This window comes from Histomonas meleagridis, assembly GCF_020186115.1.
Source record: "Histomonas meleagridis strain 2922-C6/04-10x chromosome Unknown scaffold_61, whole genome shotgun sequence".
Lineage (NCBI taxonomy): Eukaryota > Parabasalia > Tritrichomonadida > Dientamoebidae > Histomonas > Histomonas meleagridis.
Genome location: NW_027150931.1, coordinates 1,869,220 through 1,889,409, shown reverse-complemented (window position 1 = coordinate 1,889,409; position 20,190 = coordinate 1,869,220). Strand labels below are relative to the sequence as shown.

At 27.9% G+C, this 20,190-nt stretch overlaps 4 protein-coding genes across 4 annotated transcripts; 2 read left to right on the top strand and 2 right to left on the bottom strand.

Moving 5' to 3' along the window:
• Positions 1 to 4,332: 4,332 nt before the first annotated feature.
• Positions 4,333 to 6,141, top strand: GO595_010600 (cytoplasmic heat shock protein 70; the record flags this gene model as incomplete). Its single annotated transcript, XM_067913297.1, has 1 exon — positions 4,333 to 6,141. The coding sequence occupies one exon, from the start codon at positions 4,333 to 4,335 to the stop codon at positions 6,139 to 6,141; it is 1,809 nt and encodes a 602-aa protein (XP_067769338.1).
• Positions 6,142 to 6,782: 641 nt separating this feature from the next.
• Positions 6,783 to 11,525, bottom strand: GO595_010599 (uncharacterized protein; the record flags this gene model as incomplete). Its single annotated transcript, XM_067913296.1, has 1 exon — positions 6,783 to 11,525. The coding sequence occupies one exon, from the start codon at positions 11,523 to 11,525 to the stop codon at positions 6,783 to 6,785; it is 4,743 nt and encodes a 1,580-aa protein (XP_067769337.1).
• A 2,957-nt stretch (positions 11,526 to 14,482) lies between these two features.
• Positions 14,483 to 17,650, bottom strand: GO595_010598 (leucine--tRNA ligase, cytoplasmic; the record flags this gene model as incomplete). The annotated part of the gene is made up of 1 exon (XM_067913295.1): positions 14,483 to 17,650. One exon carries the CDS (start codon positions 17,648 to 17,650, stop codon positions 14,483 to 14,485), a length of 3,168 nt encoding a protein of 1,055 aa, XP_067769336.1.
• Positions 17,651 to 17,871: 221 nt separating this feature from the next.
• GO595_010597 (pyridoxal-dependent decarboxylase) lies at positions 17,872 to 19,515 on the top strand (the record flags this gene model as incomplete). Its single annotated transcript, XM_067913294.1, has 1 exon — positions 17,872 to 19,515. One exon carries the CDS (start codon positions 17,872 to 17,874, stop codon positions 19,513 to 19,515), a length of 1,644 nt encoding a protein of 547 aa, XP_067769335.1.
• Between the last annotated feature and the right edge of the window lie 675 nt (positions 19,516 to 20,190).

Below are 20,190 nucleotides of genomic sequence, written 5' to 3'. Positions count from 1 at the left end.
TTTTTAATATCAGAAATATTCGAAATTAAATTTAAACATGAAGATAAAGGTTCAATAAATGATAACTTAGATGAAATACATGAATTATTTAATTGGATAAATTCATATAATGAATTTAATGACTTTAATCTGATTTCAATTCGTTTATCTTGTTTTTCAATCATTTTTCCAATATTTTCCATTGGTAAATCCGATAAAATAAATGATAAATAATCTTTAATAGTTTTTTCAATAGTTTCAGTATCTAATAAATTATTTTGATTATTTAAACGTTTCTTTAATAATGGATCAATATATAATAAAATTATTGATTTCGATTTAGTTTCTTTTAAGAATAAATTAAAATCTTCTTGTAAAGTTTTCGGTGGTCCATTTAACATTTTCGATTTTTGATGTGAAGATATTAATTCAGTTCGAATTTTATAAATTGCTTTCCAAGCAGTTCTAAGGTTTGGTGGGATATTAATATTTGAATCATTTTGATTAGGTAATAAACTTAATGAAAATGAAATTGCATTATTAATTAAACCTAATTGTTTTAATAATGCTGCAATAGCATATTTTTCTATTTCTAAAAATTCTTTATTTTTAGTTTTTATAGAACTTTTAACATTTTTATACATGAAATTAATGAAATTTTTAGCAGGTGTTTTATTATTACCATCATCATTAGATATTAAATCATTAATAAAACCTTTTTTAAATTCATTTGAAAAATTATTTTCATTTTGAGTGATATCAAATGATATACCACGAGAAATACCTTTATGTAAAGGTTTATCATTATTTTCGGTATCATCTTTAAAATAATTTCCATTTTTCGGTATAATAATCTTATTCACACCTTGAAGTAAATCATTTTGAATTAATAATTTATATTGTTTCTCATTTTTAGACATAGGAATTGATTTTAATCCATTTAAAGTTAAGTTTCCAATGATATAACAATAAAAATTAATAAAGAATAATAATGGATCAGGATTAAATGTATTCATAATTTTAATTTCTGTTGAAGTACAAGTGATTTTATAACCCCAATAATTTACTGATCCATCACTTCTAAAATGGAATTTAAGTGAATTTGTATTTAATATTACTGATGTAGGCCAACCTTCAGAACCAGATAATTTATATAATTCTTTACCTTCATCACACATATCATATATGCATAAATAATCAGAACCAACTTCTGTACGACATCGTGGATCAAAATCTAATTTAATGATAGATGCATTTTCAAATGTTACATATTCATCAATATTTGAATCATCTTCATAATTATGTGGTGATTCAATGATTTTTACATGTTGGATAAATGATATAGGTTCTTTTTTATGTTCTATAAATAATCGATCATTATTAATTAATTCAGTATTAAAATATTTATCAAATGATTTAGAAAAAATTGGTATAGATTTTTCGACAATAATTGTTGAAATATAAGGAAATGAATCAATTATAGTTAAACGAAATGCTAATGTTTGAATTAATGGACTAATTAATTCATTATTATCAAATATTTTTGTGATGAATTGGAATAATACATCGAAAAATGGAATTAAATTTTCTTCATTATCTTTAATTTTATTAGCTGTATAAAAATTAAGTTGTTGATTTAGGTGATTTAATGATGATAAAAATAAATTTTGTATTTCTTCATCATTAAAATTAAGTAATAATTCATTATATAATTTTTGATCAAATATATATAAAATCGTTGGTGATTTCGATATAATTCCAATGTTTTCTAATAAATAATTCTTTATAATTTCATCATCATAAAATTGATCGAAAAATATTTTAATGTTTTGATAATTCGGATAAAATAAATATTGAAATGAGAAATGTATTAATAATATTATTGATTCGAATATTATTGAAGTTGATTTAAAACATTCACATTTAATACATTTATTCATTATATCAATAATCGAATTAAATAATTTCTTATCTTCATCATCAAATGATTCCATATCTTTATAAAACTTTTGGAAATATATAAATAAATTTAATGAAATTAATTTCAAGCCAATTGTAATTATTACTGATTTCATATTAATTGTAATAAAATCATTCATAAGAACTTGTGATATTAATGAAATACCTAATAATATTAAATTATTATCATTAGTTACAAAAAATGATATATGATGATTAGCTACAAACTTTGGCTTCTTAAATAATATTTGTGATTGGTAATTTATATATTTTTGAATACAATTCGTTGCTAATGATATACTATTTAATAAATTATTTTCATTATTTAATGGTAATATTAAATCAGATATAAATAATGTATCATTTTTCATTTGTAAAATGCTTTTGTTATTTAATGGATATTTAATGAAATATAAATTTGTATTCTCTTGAATTACTGTAATTATTTTATTATTATATACAATTGTTGGATGTTCTTTAATTATCGGATAACTAAAGAATGGTTTAAAGTTTTGTAAAGTCAAAGTATTATTTTCTATTTTATATATATCAATAAAACAATTTTCATTTAATATATTTATTGTATTTATATTTATAAATATAAACTTTGGTTTTTTAACATAATTTATTTCATATTTATTAATTATATTTTTATTATTTATATCATAAATTAATATGACAAATTTATTTAAATAGTCTTGAATAATTCCAATGTTTTCATTAATAATTCCTAAATGAACAATTTGATATTTAATATCAATAATCTTATTTAATTCTAATGTTTCAATGATATCATTATTTTCTTTATTATTTAATATCGTTAAACTATTTAATTTACATGAAAATATATAAATTTTTGAGTCAACTTCTATGATTTTCGAATCGTTTTCAATCGGAACTTTTATAGTTATTGTCTCAGGTACAATAAATTTAATAATTCCAATATCCTTAAATAAACATAATGAATATGTTTGACTAATCGAAAAGTCAACAATTTCACCATAACTTTCATTGATTTCAAATTTGAATTTGTTTTCTGGTAATGGAATATTACCAAAAATGGAATCTAAACTAAAGTTCACATTAATTGGTGATTCTTTTGATAATGTTAACATAAATATTAAGGAACTAATAGGTCCCGTTATATTATTTTGTACAATTCCAATTGATGATAATAAAGAAATAATTTGATTTTGTATTTGTGGAATTTGAAATTTCTTGATTTTACTAACTTGATTTGTAAAATTGGTGATGGATTTCATTATGGGTGAGGAAACTGACGTTAATGAATATGGCTGTTGTTTTAAGAATATTTCATTTAATACTTGAAACGAATTTTCGATTTGTTGTTCATCAATAGATTCAATATTGTCTAAACACATGTCAAATGTAATGGATATGAAATTCTCTAAATAATTTGTTGACGTTACTTTGGTTTCAAATAATGAGGAATATTTTGTTTTCATAAATTCATTATTATTATTGTGAATTATTTTTTCATTGTTAAGACAATTAGATATAATTTCATGTAGAATTGTAAATGCAGCTGGAAATATTTTGCCTTGACCATAATTGGCCTCTAAATCTTGCTTAATAATTCGGAAAAAATTTGTTTCAAAATCATCGGGCAATTGAAATTCGCCATATTTTTGTTGGTTTATTAGGTTTTGGAGAATAGTTGATAGGTCTATATTATCAATTGGAGTAATATCATCTTTTAATGCAAATTGATGTGTAAGCTCTGCTTTAATGTGATCAACTATTTGTCTTGAAAAAACATCCTTAGGCGTAAGTTCTCCATCTTTAAAAGATTTTGTGGTCGAATGAATTATTCCCATTTGGATTTTTATATCACATTTCGCTTCGAAGCAATAATTGTCAATCTCAAATAAAGTGGCCGTTAAAATAATTTATGAAGATCTTTTTTCTGCTTGATCACCAAAAGATAAGCATTAAATAAATATTTTTTTATATAAGCATGTGAAAGAGAGTTTTAATAAAATTAGAGAAATATAGAATTATTATTTATTTTAAGATTACATGAATGTATTAAAATTTTATATAACATTTTAAATTTATAGTAGCTAACATGCTTTCAAGTTAACAATAAGAAGTGATTCGAAATTTATTAAAAATATATATTATTAATAAAATTCATTTTTTAATTTAAATTTTATGTTTGAAATATATTAATATTTTCGTTTTATATTGATAACCTTAATAATGTATATAAAATATTATTGTTATTTTCAGACTTATACTCATTAGATCTGACAAAACAGATTTGTTTTTCTTTAAAATTTTTTGACTAGTTTATTTAACTTATGCCAAAACACTTTTGTGTAATTATTGAGCCCAAATTATGGCATATTTTGAAACCATTTTTCTGTGCGTATGATAGCTGTTGGTATGGACTTGGGAACAACATATAGTTGTGTTTCTATATGTAGGAACGGAAACATTGAAGTTTTTACTGATAGTCTTAACAATCGTACAATACCATCTTTTGTTACATTTACAAACAATGATAGACTTGTAGGTCAAGAAGCAAAGGAAGCAGAAGTATACAATATGGGTAATGCTGTTTTTGACGTTAAACGTCTAATTGGGCGTAAGTTTAGTGATGATTTAGTTCAACAAGATATAAAAAACTTACCATTTAAAGTTATTCAAGGCGAAGATGACCGCCCTTTAATAGAAGTCACATGGATGAATGAGGTCAAACATTTTTATCCGGAACAGATATCAGGAATGGTTCTTGAACATTTAAAACGGATTGCAGAAGAACATTTAAGGAAAGAAGTTAAAGATGTTGTAATTACAGTTCCAGCATATTTTAATGATAGTCAACGCACATCCACAATTATAGCGGCACAATCAGCAGGTTTAAATGTTTTACATGTTATTAATGAGCCAACAGCAGCAGCTATAGCGTATGGACACAAGCAACAACTTACAGGAACACATCACATATTAACATATGATCTTGGTGGAGGTACATTTGATGTATCTATTGTTCGAATTCAAAACAATGAATATAAAGTCATTGCGAAAGGCGGTAATACACATTTAGGCGGACGTGATTTTGATAACATTATGTTTGAACATTTAGCAAAAGAATTTTACAAAATTCATAATTGCGATTTAACCAAAAGTCAACGTTCATGTTGTTTATTACGTAATCTTTGTGAAAAAGCTAAAAAAGATCTTTCAGTAAGTTTTAACACACGAATTCATTGCCCTACGATTTATGATGGGAAAGATTTTACTTACAATATTTCGAGAGCTGAATTTAATGATTTAATTATAGAGAAATTAAACGAAACACTTCAAACAGTTAAAGATGTAATTCATGAATCAAATCTTCAAAAATCAGATATCGATGATATTGTTCTTGTTGGAGGTTCATCAAAGATTCCAATTGTAAAAGATCTTTTAACTACATTCTTTGGTAAACCACCGAAGCGTTTAATTGATCCAGATGAAGCAGTTGTTGTTGGCGCAGCCATTGAAGCGGAATCGATTGAAAATGATGAAGATGATGGCATTGTATTACTTGATGTAACATCGTTATCTCTTGGCCTTGAAGTATTACATGGGAAAACAGAAGTAATGATTCCACGTAATACTTTAATCCCTCATACTATAACAAGAACATTTTATACGACTTATGATAACCAACCATATGCTATCATTAATGTTTTGGAAGGAGAACGTGTAAATGCTTTAGATAATAATCAACTTGGCGAATTTCAAATTACAGATTTAACACCGGCAATTGCAGGTAAAACACAAATACTTGTTACATTTAATATCACAGCAAATGGTACTTTAACTGTTACTGCGCAAGAAAAATCAACAGATAACATCGTGAGACAAGCTATTGTCAACGTGAAAGGAAGATTAACAGATGAACAAATCCAAAGAATTTTGGAAGATGCAGAAAGATATCGACAACAAGATTTAATAATACGACAGAATTATGAGGCGATGAATAGCTTCCAATTATATATTAATCATGTGTTGAGGATAATGAAAAGAAAGTATCAGAATCAGAATCAAAATCAAAATATTAAAAATGTAATAGAATCAATACAAAATATTAAGGTGTGGTCAGAGGATAACAATGGAATAAGCGCAGACACCATAAAAGAAAAAAGAAAAGAGTTGGAAAGATTAGTCGCGCCGTTCATTGAACAATAAATGTAAAAATCCAAAATAAAGTTTAAGAGTCGGAATATGTTAAATAAAATATTTTTTTAATATGAAAATAAATTCTCTAATAGAACTGGTGTTAATAAATAATATTTTTATTTCTAATGTATTTGTTAAATCAAAGCAAATCAGTTTTATATTAACACATAATTGGTAATTTATGAAGCTCAAAAAATTGAATTTGAATTGCAAATTTATGCTATAAAATGCTTAATTACAATATCTAATAAATATAAGAAAATTTATTTTTAAAAAAAAAAAAAAAACGAAATTTTTATTTAAGTTTAAATTATATTTTTTCATAAGTAATATTTGTTCTTTAAAATCATTCGCAATTGGATCTTCTTCAATATCGTTAAACGTAGATCCATTATTAATTACTGATTTCATAAGTTACATTGTCGTTTTCAAGCTCATTTTTGTCTTTTGATGTAGTTGTGTACTTCAAATAATAACAGTAAAAACAATTATTCCAATAACAATTCTAAAATTAAAATTGTTTTTCATTTCCTTAATAATACATTCTGATTCATATGCATTTCATTGAACGGCTTCGATTATCACATTTTATTTTATTCAGTAATTCATTATTTATATTCAAAGGAAATATACAAAATAATTTCAGTTAACTAATTGTTTACTTGTTTTCCCTGATCCAGAACTCTTACTTCTGATTCGGGAATTCCCTGAACTTGCGCAATTTTCGCAACAAGCTGTGCGTTCGACATTCCCGGCTCAAGTTCCACGTCGATAATTCTTCCTGTTGTCGTTTTAACCTGAATAACTTTTCCTCTTGTTTGTTGTTGATTATCATTACCAAATAAAATTGGCGAAATTTGAGTAAATATTTCGAGAACGGAATCAGCAGAAGACTCAGAAAGACACTTCTTCACTTCGTTTGTTACCATTTGTTTCACTTCGGTTCTTACGTTCTTCCATTTGGATATACTGTAAAGATGTTCTATTGTAAAGTTGGACTTCAATGAGTTATAAATTTCATTACCGAATTCAACTTTAGTTTCATTTCCTAACAACACTAAGAAATGTTTTAATGCTTCTGACTTATTATCTAATGCTTTGGCGAAATTCATAAAATGTTCATTACCTATAACATTAACTGTATCTCTAAAGTAAACAAAATTATCAGTTAACACAAGTAATGGTTGAATTGTTTCATTAATCTTCTTACATATTGAAGAAAGTCTTTGTAAGTCATTTGATTTGTTTTCTTTAAACTTATGTACAACTTCTTCATTTAATGTGGTGCCAATGATTTTATATGGTTTTGTTGAACGACGACTCCATTCTAATGATACATTAGTAATTGGATTATTATTACCAAGAATTGTCATTAATTGTTCTTTAGCTATTGCATTAAATTCATTTTGAAGAGATTTAAATGAAGAAACAAATGAATCAATCAAAGATGAATTATCTGAACTTGCGCATAATGTAACGCAAAACTTAAACAGTTGTTCACTAAGTTCAAGTAATGAATTACCATTTAATTTGTTAATTATGAATGGAATAATTGTTTCTTGAAGTGCTGAAGCTTCGATATTAATTGATGGCAATATTTCGATTGCATATTCCACCATGAAACTATCGCTTGAATTTAATGCTTGACAAACGAATTTAGTGATGAAAGATTCAGATAATGATTTCCATTCATTTGATCCATTTTTAATATTAGAAAATCCGTCAATGTTAATATCAACTTTCATATCGGATATAATTTGATTCATTCCAATTGCTCTACGTGCGATTTGTTTGTTGATTATTATTCCAGAAATTACAGTTAACTCATTTGGATGTTTAGAATAACAAATTTCTAATGCATCACTTAATTGCTTTGCTGAATTTGTTAGTGTTAAGCCAATGTTATATAAATTAATATAATATTGTCCAACTGATAAGAAAATTGATTGAGAAACTATTAAAGAATTCGAATTATTTGCTGCAAATGTAATGAAATCAATACAATATTGTGGCGCTTCAACTAATCCAATGATATTATTGTCAAGACATAATTTAACTAATGAAGATAAACCATTTTCATTGATCTTACAATTTGATGATTGTGCGATATCAAGTAAATTCTTTATAAACAAAATTCTGTCTTTAACAGAATATATAACTTGTGGAACAGTTGTATAAATCAAATTAGAGAAAAGTGGACTTGATAATATCTTTGATATTAACTCAACGTCATTATTAAGTAATGCTCTACGAATGAAAACATCAAATGTAGAAGCAGAAAAATGAATATCATATTCTGTAAGTGGACAAAGTAATGAAAATTGTTCAGAAATCTTCGGCCAAATAGAACTACGACGTTTATGACATAATTCTTGGAAAATTTTGGTTGATTTAGAATAAATTGATTGACGTGACTTTGTTTGCATAACAAATGTTTCAAATAATTTAATAAGGAATTCATCACTTAAAACAGGTGTTATTAATGTGACAAAATTGGTCAAATTTTCGTTTTTGAAGATTTGATCAATTGGAATTGATTCTAATGCTTTAGCAACTTTAAGATATGGTTCATATATTAATTGATCATCTTGTGGCTTTAATAATGTTTCAATATATTTTGGCTTTGAGATTTTTTGTGGTTTTATTAATTCATTTTCTGAATGGAAATCACGTAAATTATTTTCGGCATTAAGTAAATCTAAAGTTTTTTGATTTTTATTTTGGATTAATTTTGCTTCAGTTTCTATTTCATTTCGAAGAAGTTTTCTTGACTTATCTCTAAATTCAAATGCAATTGGTGTCTTAATATTTAATTTAAATGTAATTAATGGTGGATCAAACAAAATAGTTTCATCATCTCCATGATAAAAATCATATAATTGAAGAGTTTTAATTAATTCAAATAAATTCGATGATGAAAATATTTTATAATCATTTGAAATAGATTTAAAGAATTCATAATTTGTCTGAGAAAGTTCAATTTTAGGATTCAAACTCATTTCTTCAATTTTTACATCTAAATCATTAAATGTTGGTTGTCTTAATTCAATGTTAATAACATCCGCTAAAGATTTCTTTAAAAATGTTTGAAATTGTATTAGAAAAGCAATTGATGGCTTTTCTGAATTTACTGGTTTTTGTATTGTTTGAATTTCTTTATAAAAGAATTCTAAACATTTTACATATGATAAGCCACCAATTCTAACTTTGGGTGTTCTCATTATTTCTTCATAATTTAATAATATTTTTGGATCGATAACTTCTATTTGTTGATATTGAGAAGTTTCACCGATTTTAATATGTGAAACTTTTGTTTTTGATAATGCATTAACCAAATTTTTAACATATGTTTTGTAATCAGTTCTATTAAGAGGATAAACTCTAGTAAATAATGGAGGAGCATTCTTTTGTATTCCTGTAATTTTTGCAATTGATTGTGCATAAGGTAAAACTAATTCCAAAACATATGATGCAGTTTCATCTAAATGAGGTAATTCTTCACAATAACTTGTGCATATTAAAGAAAGAATTACTTTATGCATTTGTACAAATTTCATTCTTTGAAGGATTTTGTTAAATAATAAAGTTGCATATTCTTTAGAACCATAAACAAGTGAACCAACTTCCATTGATATTGGAGTACATACAACTTCAGAGAGTAATGTCATTTGGAATGATTCTTTTTCAGAATGATAAACTTTTAACAAAAGTTCACACATACGAATATGTGAATCAATTGCTTTTTTCATATATTCTTTATCATTTAAAAATAATGAATCAATTAATAATTCCATTGTATTTCTTAATAAGAATTCATATCCATCATCAAGTAAACTCGTTTTAGATTCCCAAAATTTACATGTTAATATTTTATATTCAGATAAATGTATTTTTTCTCCATTAGAATTAGTAACAAAACAATGTTCATCAACTGTTACATCATTATCTTTTATAATTAATTGCGTTTTCCTTGGTGATGAAAGTTGAAGAATAGGTGCGGATAATGCTGTAACACCTGCAACTTTAACCCAATCAGCAAAATCGTCACTTAATGGATCTCTAACTGATGCAGCAATTAATTTATCCCTTAAATCTTGATCAATGAAATTTAAAACACTTCGATAACCATCACGTGTTCCTTCAAATGCTGATAAAGAACTAACAGGAAATGTTTGATATGTTGCCCATAAATTTGGGATCAAACGAAGAAGGAGATCACTATATTTACGTACATCTACTTGAACAATACTTTCGCGTGCATTAAAAACAGCATTAATTGTATTAGTTATAATTGTAATTGCTTCATCGAATGAAAGTAATGAAAATGTTTGACTTGTATTAGGTTTTAATGTATCAATAACTTTTTGGAATAAAGTTGCTTGCTCTAAATCAATGAAATAATGTATTACGTTTTCGTTTAATTTCTTAAGTAAATATTGCCAAAACGATTCATAACGACCTCCAAGTTGACGCATTTTATGTACTTCAAATGCTAAATTATTATCAGTCATCATTTCGATGGAAAGATCCTTTAGAACATGTTGTTTGGAATCGCCATTTAGTTCAAGTTCACATGCAGGTAAGAAATAAGAATTAACTAATTCTTCTTTCTTTAGATATTGATTTAATGTATAAAAAACACCTTTTGGATTCGATGTTATTATTGATAAAACATTATCTGGATGTTGCTCATGAAATGGTACTTTAATTAACATTTGACGAATTTCAATGATTTTCTTTTGATTTAAATCTTTAAGAATGTTTAATTTTGTTGTGTGGGTATCTTTTTTCAAACTTTTTTCAAGAACTGATAATAAAACAGGTAAAACATCATCGCGTTTTTTGAAAGCAGAAAATGGAAATGAATTAATGTCATATTCAGTGGCATATGGTGGAATTTTAGCAACTGGAAGTTTAACTGTTGTTTTATCAAAATCAAGCAATGTTTGAAATATTGGTTCTAAAATAGAAATAGGTAATAATGGAACAACATTCGAAAATTGACTTAAAACCCATGAATGTTCTTGAACATTATTGAAACATTCATGAATTGCAGAAATTTCTTCCTCTGATGGATGCTTTCTAAGCTTTGCTAATATATCATATTGTATTCGAATGATGTCAAGAACAGTAATTAATACAGATTTTGGCATTTTTGATAATTGTTCGCATGTAAAAGAGAATAATTCACTAGGAATGGAACCATTTAATTCCAAAATAGCTTGAAGAAGTTCTTCCCATTTTCCAGATTCGACTAGATAATCAACTAAATAATGATGTTGAGTAATTGGCTTATATATTTCTTGTGATTGTGCTGATCCGTTATTTAAATTATTTTTATTTTCTCCTTCACTAACAACATAAAAATCACTTCGGGAGGCAGAAAGACCCATTGCTAAATTTCGAATTTGTGATTTTAACGGTTATTGACATCACCTCAACTAAAAACATGACAACGTGAAGTCACTTAACGTTCTTTATTTTCAAAACGAATTTATCTTTGTCCTAAAATTTGTTAATAAAATATTTTTTTCCCAATTATTTTATGAAATTTTTCAAATTACATTATGTACATATATAAATATCATATCTTCATTATTATATTAAAATTAAATTTCGATAAAAAGTCTTTATAATTCTCTGGACCAAAAATAATCTGGGGGACTAATCAGTCCTTCCATGAAAAGATTTTTTGTATGTTTCAAATAATCATATGGATTATGAAAACATTGGTAGGTCTCTGTTCGAATTATCTATTAGGAAGAAACGTTTTATCAATAAAAATTAAAATATTATTAAAAATCTTTATATTAATTTTTAATTTTAAAAAGCATTGCTACAAATCAAATCATTTATTTTCAAATCCAACACTAACATTTATTAAACATTATTTATATTATTAACATTATTCTTATTAACATAGTTGGTAAGTATCACATATTTTCCTCTTCTCCTTCTATTTCTTCACTGATTTGGGCGTTCATTCTTCGAAAGTATGACTTGGTTATAAAAGATACTTATACTTTTATGCATTATTATTGCTTTAATGATAAATATTATACCAATTTACATGATAATATAGAGAATCCACGAATTAAATAAATCTCACCTTAAACTTCGTAATTGTTTCAGAAAACTCAATGTTTTTAGTAAAGTTCGGGCGTGTTTTAGGTCGAAAATATTTAATTTTAGAGTAAATAATATGTTTAATAATTCAATGTTATAAATAATCAAAGGTACAAAAAAGACAATAAATTACGAGATCTCATTATTCGTAATTTCACTTTTTCTCCAAAACGTACAGGACAAATCCAAAAAAAGTGTTTATATATACATAGGTATATTCCTCTATCTATGGTAGAAGTTTCGAGAAATTCCATCGTAAATTTTTTTTGATAGCACCTCTTTTCTTACAAATTTCAAATTTTTTATATGTTTTTTACTAACTCGGCAGAAAAACTGCTTTAAAAAAGCATGTTGACAGAGAGACTTATTTAAAGTCAATCAATGGCGAGTTGATTGGCTGAAAAATGGGTGGTTAAGAACTTTTTCAATAGTAGGCCTTTTCTTTGGATCAACAGCGCACATTTCCTTAATTAAATTAATAGCATCTCTCGAAATCTTCATGCTTTCAAGTAATGAATAGTTCAATTTTCCCCTTCTGATTGATCTGATGCAATCATTTGGAAAACGTTCATATCTTGAAAATGGAAATTGTCCAGTTAACACAATAAAAAATGAAATGCCAAGAGACCATATATCAGCTGATAAATCATGTGGAGTTGTGTCGAAATATTCAGGTGCAATAAAATTCATTGTTCCATATTTTTTGGTCATATTAATTATGTCATTACAATCACTTGATATTCCAAAATCAGTTAAGAGCACATTAATAAAGGTTTGGTCCATATATGTGACTAAGAAATTATCTGGTTTGATATCATTATGACAAACAAAAGAACTATGGATGACTGCGATGGCTTCTGCCATTTGCATCATTATAATTCTTGCAATATCTTCTGGAATTCCTGTAGGATATATTTCTGAAATAACGCTTTGAAGACTACCATGATTTGCATATGGGGTAACAATGCATACAAATTCATTGTACAAAAAATCTTCCATAGGTGTGATAATACGTTCGTGATGAAATCTTTTCATGATAAAAACTTCATTGGATATTCTGTCGAGGGAATCACTTTTTCGTTTGATAAATTTCATAACAACATCATGTTTATTGTGGATGTCAAGAGCTTTATATATGATTGATGAATTTGTTTTTATCAATTTCTCTATCAAAATGTAATCATGAATAGTGTCATTAATTAATGGATCTTTGGTAAGCTTATCATTGTAAAATGGCTCTTGGGCAATATCATATCCAAGTAACTTTAACCCTATTGGCATTATAAAAATGATATGAAGATAATGATTTTAAATTTCTGACAAAATTTATAAATTGTCAAAATCTAAAATTTTAAATTTTTTACACAAAATAATGGTTCTCCACTTTTACAGGACGATCGAAATCAATTCAAAATGTCAAAAGATACTGTGAAAGATCATATTCAATTCAAAAAAATTTTTTGGTAATGGAATTTTTTCATTAAGTCAAACGACAAAAATATTGAATACTTTACAATGTGTTTGATATTAGCTTAATATTTTGTCAAATAACCACTTTTTGAATACACTTTTGATTCATCGACTTTTTTTCGAACTCATTTTCAACTAATTTTAATCGTATATTTTTGACACTTTCACTTTTTGAACACAGATCTATCGGTAAAAGTGAAATCATTATCAAGAATCATTACGAAATAAAGAAATGGAAGCTATAAAATTAGGGTCACAAATAGAACAAAATGTTAATATACGTGAAGATTTGGCTGTTGATTGTTTTTTTAAAGTCCGATGAGGTTAATAATCAATAATGTGAAGAAACAAGAAGATTTTACCTTTTCAAAGACATATACAACACATCCTTATGCAAGAATTCTTTATGGTTTTGATGATGTTAGCAGGGAATCAGAAATCGAAGTCACTATTGAGCACATAATAATAATTCGTCATTGCCAAAAGTGACAGCAACACTATCAATTAATAAACGGTCAATAAAGTCATTTTATTGTTACAGTGCCAACAATTTCTTAATGTCCAATGGACAGTTTAAATGCCTAAAAGACAATCAGATATTTTTGTGTTAAAAAGTGGACAATTTTTAGCTTTCAACGGTCAATTTTTTGTGGTCGGCACTGTAAACATTTTCTGATAAAACGATCAAAATCGATTCACAACATACTCTTTTATATAAAATGTGCTTTATATAGTGATTGATGGATAAAAAAGTTTAGTCAACTTTGGCAAGATTTGCTGTTGGGATGTAAACTTGAGCAGCGTTTACCAACTGTTCATCCCATAAAGGCAGATCAATTTTCATTGAATCTACATCAATAACTTCAATTGAATCTATTCCTTGAAGTTGTCTCAGGAAGAATGTGGCATTATCTTTGAACAATTGTACTTGATCAATTTCTGGGATATCGTTTAGCAAAAATGTACCAAATTCTGGGACAGAGTCTTGCAAAAACTTCAAGAATGGCATGAATTTCTGTGCAGCATTTTTTGATTCTTTCTTAACATTGTTCAGGAATTCATCGTTATTGACAATATTGTTAAGATCTGCATTCCATTTGTTTTCCTTAACATCATAATTCTCTCTTAAAATTTTTAGGACATGCAATTGAATTTCGTTGAATTTCGATCTAACGAATATGCAAGCTTTGTTTAATCCTTTAACTTTTTTCAATGCCTTTACTCTGAATCTGAAAGTATCTGACAATTTACGAATCAATCGATCCATGAAGAACAAGTTTGGATTATAAGGATAAGGCTCTGGCATCTTTTCATTGATAATTGTTGAAGGTTTACCAAGAATATCTCTCCAAATATAATCTGTATAATGTGGAATGATTGGAGTTAAAAGAACAAGAAATGTTTCAATATATTTTTGTCGAAGAGTTGTACTAATTCCTTTTGCATTTGTCTTTGAAATGTATTCCATCCAAGAGTTTTGTAGGTCAAAGAATGCGCATTTTAGTGCATTCCTAAACTTTAATTTCATATAAGATGAATTAACTTCTTCGATTATTTTTGATAATTTAGCATCAAATAGTTCATCTTGAAAACCATCAATTCCTTCATGAACTTGTTGATTTCCTTTACCTGTATTATTAACTGTTTCTTGAACAAACTTTTTAAATGCAGAAAGACGAAGTAATGAACTCTTGATTACAGATACATCAAAGTTAGCGGCATCTGCACCATCACCAGCATCAGCTAAACCAATTCGAACTCCTGTCACAGAAAACAATTCAATGGCTTCGGCAGACGTAAGGAAGTTTCCTGTTGATTTAGACATCTTTTCATTATTAAGTTTGAGATGTCCATTTGCACGAATTCCAATTGGCCATTTGTCTTGTGGAAAGATAGCAGCATGATTATAGAGATACATCGTCAAATGATTTGTCACGAGATCTTTACCACTGACTCTGCAATCAACAGGATACCAAAAGTTGAATTCATTTCGACAGCGATCGCAAATACTTTTATCAATTCCTTCTGGAACTGGGCCATTAAGGAAAACGCAATCAAAGAATGCATCATTCACTTGTTCTGGACTTAAATGTGCCAACCCTGGTTGATCACCATTTAATGAACCCTGTAAAAGATGTGCAATAGTATAATACGAATTATAAATGGTTGAATCACTTAATGAATCAATCAAAAATTCTTGTGAAAATGGAAGTTTTGTGCCAAGTCCAAATTGGCGTGAACAAGCCCATGGTCCAAGCCATTCGAATGTTGCAAGAAACTTTTCACGAGTTTCATCATGAAAACATTGTACATGTTCTTTAAAATATTCAACAACTTTTTGTTTCCATTCTTCTTTTCCATATTCGATATACCATTGATCAACAAACATGACAACACATTCATCACCAGATCGAGATATAACTTCTTTTTCTGGTTCATAATATGTAAGAGCGCTATTTTCATCCACCATAAGTTTCTTCATTTTTTCTTTGGCAACTATAACTTTTTCTCCTTTGAACGGCCCAATAATCATTGTTCCATGATAAAATCCTTCTTTATATGCAAGTGCTTTAGCTTTATCCAACTTTTCCGATTTTGAAGCAGAAAGTGATTTCATTTGATCCAAAATTGTTTTTGCAGCATAATCACCATATTTTTCCGTGTGTATAATATATATTGGATCGATATTCAACCATTCAGGCTTTACATTATATTTTTCACGAAATTCTTTGTTCTTTTGAAGGTCAATAATTCCTTGATAATCATGTGGTGCATCGGTAGGAACTGATGTAACAATTCCTGTTCCTTTATTCATTTGAATGTCTAGAAGTGGTAAACCTCTTATTTGATGAGGAATCGATGGATGTGACACTAATGCGCCAATAAGTTTCTGGCTTTCAATTTGATAAAGAGATTCACTACTTTCGACAAGATTTTGTGCAGCTAAATTTTTGAGTGATCTTTTACCAGTGATATAGAACGAAACTCCATCGATTGATTTGCATACTTCATATTTAACGTTTGGTTTTACCCAATAATTTGTTTGTCCAATCATTGTTTCAGGACGAAGTGTTGCAGCTAATAAATAAACTTGTGAAGATGAATCAAATCGTTCATCGATTGAATGAGGATCAACAAGTTTTAATTTGATCAATGTATATTCTTGAGGTTGTACACCTTCACCTGAATGACGATCATGATCTAAACAAGGCTGCTGGTCCTTAATTGAGTAAATTGTTGGTCTTTTACCAAAGGTGATTAGTCCTTTCCTTTTTAGGATATTAAATTGCCAAACAACAAAATGATCATAATATGGATTGAACGATGTTGTAATAAAGCTTCTTCTCCAATCAATTGCAGACCCGTAATCAATCAAATCTTCTTTTCCAATTGGAGGGAAATAGACAAGCCATTTCAATGGATCTTTAAATTGTGGTATTTCATCTTCAGGAACTCCTAAATGACGTAAAATATCAAATTGGGAAGCTCCTGTTTCAGTCTTTGCGGCTGTTTTTGCATGTGTTCCTTTGGAAGTAATTGCTTTACCTGTTTCAAGTTCAAGAGCAAGCTTATCCGCAGATGCTTTGATTGGCATACCGGTGCAATGGAATCCAAATGGGAAAAGAACATACTTTCCTTTCATTCGTTGATATCTTGCTTCGAATTCGGCCTTCGAAAATGTGAACATATGTCCAAGATGCAGACGTCCATTCATATATGGATAAGGGAATGTGATGAAATATTTCTCATGCTTTTCTCCATCTGTTGGTGCATCAATTTCGAAAACTTTGTCATCAACCCATTCTTTGTTTAATCGTTGTTCAATTGGACGTAGTTGACTAACGCATTTGCTAAGTTGTTCATCATTTTTATATGAAAAAAGATCAATTTTTTGTTCTTGGTCCTTTCTATTTGCAGACATTTTAAAAAATGAAGTGTTAAATATGTAGACAAATTTTTCGATTTGGTTCTTAACAATTCTCGGTTAAAAAGCAAAAAATGCCATAATATATGATGAATATAATGAATAGAAATTTGGTGTAATTGATTCATAACTGATGCAAATTGAATAAAATGTCAAGTTGTTACTCACAAATTTAACGCAGTTAAATTATTGTCACTTCATTTTTGTTCAAGCATCTAATGTCTGACTACCAATTACTTAAATCAGCATACTCTGTTGATGGGTTTAAAGAAATGGCAAATCAAGTTCTTGATATCCTTATCAAATTGTTCCCAACAGAACAAACTGCACATGAAGGAAAAACTCTCCCTTACATAACACCAGAGGAGCAATTAAAGTTCTGGAATGAAGATTTCAATTCTCCACACACTACATTTCCTGCACTTGTCGAGAAATTCATTTCACATTCATTAAATTTGTCTAATAAGCGTAATCTTGCTCATCAGCTCTCAGTAACTCTTCCAATTACAATGCTAACAGCTGCTGTTAATGCACGCTTAAATAATGTCCCAACACATTACCAACTTGGAATGGCAGCTGTAACAATGGAAAGAGTTATAGTTGAACACATGGTCAAGAAATTTGGATTTAGAGAAGGTTCGACTGGAACCATTGTTACAGGTGGTTCTATGGGAAATTTAACATCACTTGTCACTGCTCGAACTTGTTATGAGTCTTTTCTTAGTGGTCGAAGTCAAGTTTCTAGATTGGCTATTATGGTTTCCGAAGCAGCGCATTATAGCGTTGAACGATCTGCTATGGTTATGGGCCTTCAAAGTGAAAACATCATTCATATTCCTTTAAAGAAAGATTGCACCGTAGATACTGATTTATTGGAGACGAAACTTCAAGAAGCTCGTGACCAAAATAAAATCGTGTTCTGCGTCGTTGGATGTGCATCAACAACTTCACATGGTGCTCATGATGATTTAGAAAAAATTGGACAATTTGCTAAAAAGCATAACATTTGGTTCCACGTTGATGGCGCTCATGGAGGTGCTGCTATTTTCTCCAAGAAATACAAGCACTTACTTAAGGGAATCGAATTAGCAGATTCTGTGATTGTTGATTTCCATAAAATGCTTATGGTTCCAACGACATCAACTATAATTCTATACAATAACAGAACGAGTGCCGATGAAGAAGAACCCAATGGTGAAAATCAAGAAGAACCCAATGGTGAAAATCAAGAACAAACATCTCCGCCCTCTGCTGATGTCAATATTCAAAAGAAAAATTATTTAGAGAGCAAATTCCATGAAAACATCCAAACTCCATATATTGGATTCACAAACAAAATCAATTATAAGCAGGTCGAAAATGGACCAATCGACTTTAATGCACCATATCTATTTCCAGATGCAACAACAAACGAATGGTATGAAGGTGGTAGAAATACTCTCGAATGCTCAAAGCCAACAATAATTTTCCATACATATGCCATCCTTCGAGTATATGGTGATGAGTTATTAGAGCAAAATGTTGACGCTCTTTATGACTTAGGAATCAAACTTGGCGAGCTTATCAAGTCAAGAGAAAACATTAAACTTGCTTTGGATCCACAAAACAACATTGTTTGCTTCCATTATTATAGCAAACCTTTAATTGATAGTGGAAAAATTGATGAAGTTAATGAAGCAATTCTGGACCATTTCCTGGAAGAGGGAAGCTTTTACTTATCAAGCGCACCAATTTTTGGAACGTTCTATCTTCGAGTTACATTAATGAACCCTTTCACTGAAGTTTCAATACTGAATGAAATGCTTGATAAGGTTGAGCAATATGGTAAAATTGAAGAAGAAAAAGTTTTAAATTCCCAATAAAACTTCAATGATTTTCCCAATTTATATTTTAAAAAGTTCTTTCTGTTTTAATAAAGTATTGGTTGATCTTTTATAACAAATATGCTGTAGAATAATTTTAAGGGTAAATTGCAATGAATTGATGTTTGCTACAAATCTTTTTTGAAATTGCTTCTTATTCTAGTTTTTTATGAAAATATTGTTTTTTTCTTAAAATACTTGAAATTAACAAATTATTGTTCGATACTTAGAATTCGTGTTTTCCTTGAAATTCTTTGACTATTCAATGTATCTTTAACTTATTTTATTCTCATTATTTAAAGTATTTTTTGTATTTATTACAGTCGTGGCCAGGTGAAAACAAGTTAGCCAACTTAAAAAATGCATGTTAGAAGGGGCTTACGGTTATAAACGTGCGCAAATTGAAACAAAAATTCCCTCAATAAAAGCAAATGCTTAAGCAATTTATTAATAGACAATACACATGAAATTAAAATGAGGATTTTTATGTTAATAAAAATTAAGCATGAACAAAATATAAGATTCGATAAATTGGGTGGGATTCATTAAGTTTTATTATGATAAATAATTACTTTCCATTTGGAATTAGTGAATAAATCTTACTCTCAGAATGTATCATGAATCAAATTGATGTTGAATTGTTGCAATCGATTTACTGTCACTTTTTATACGTTA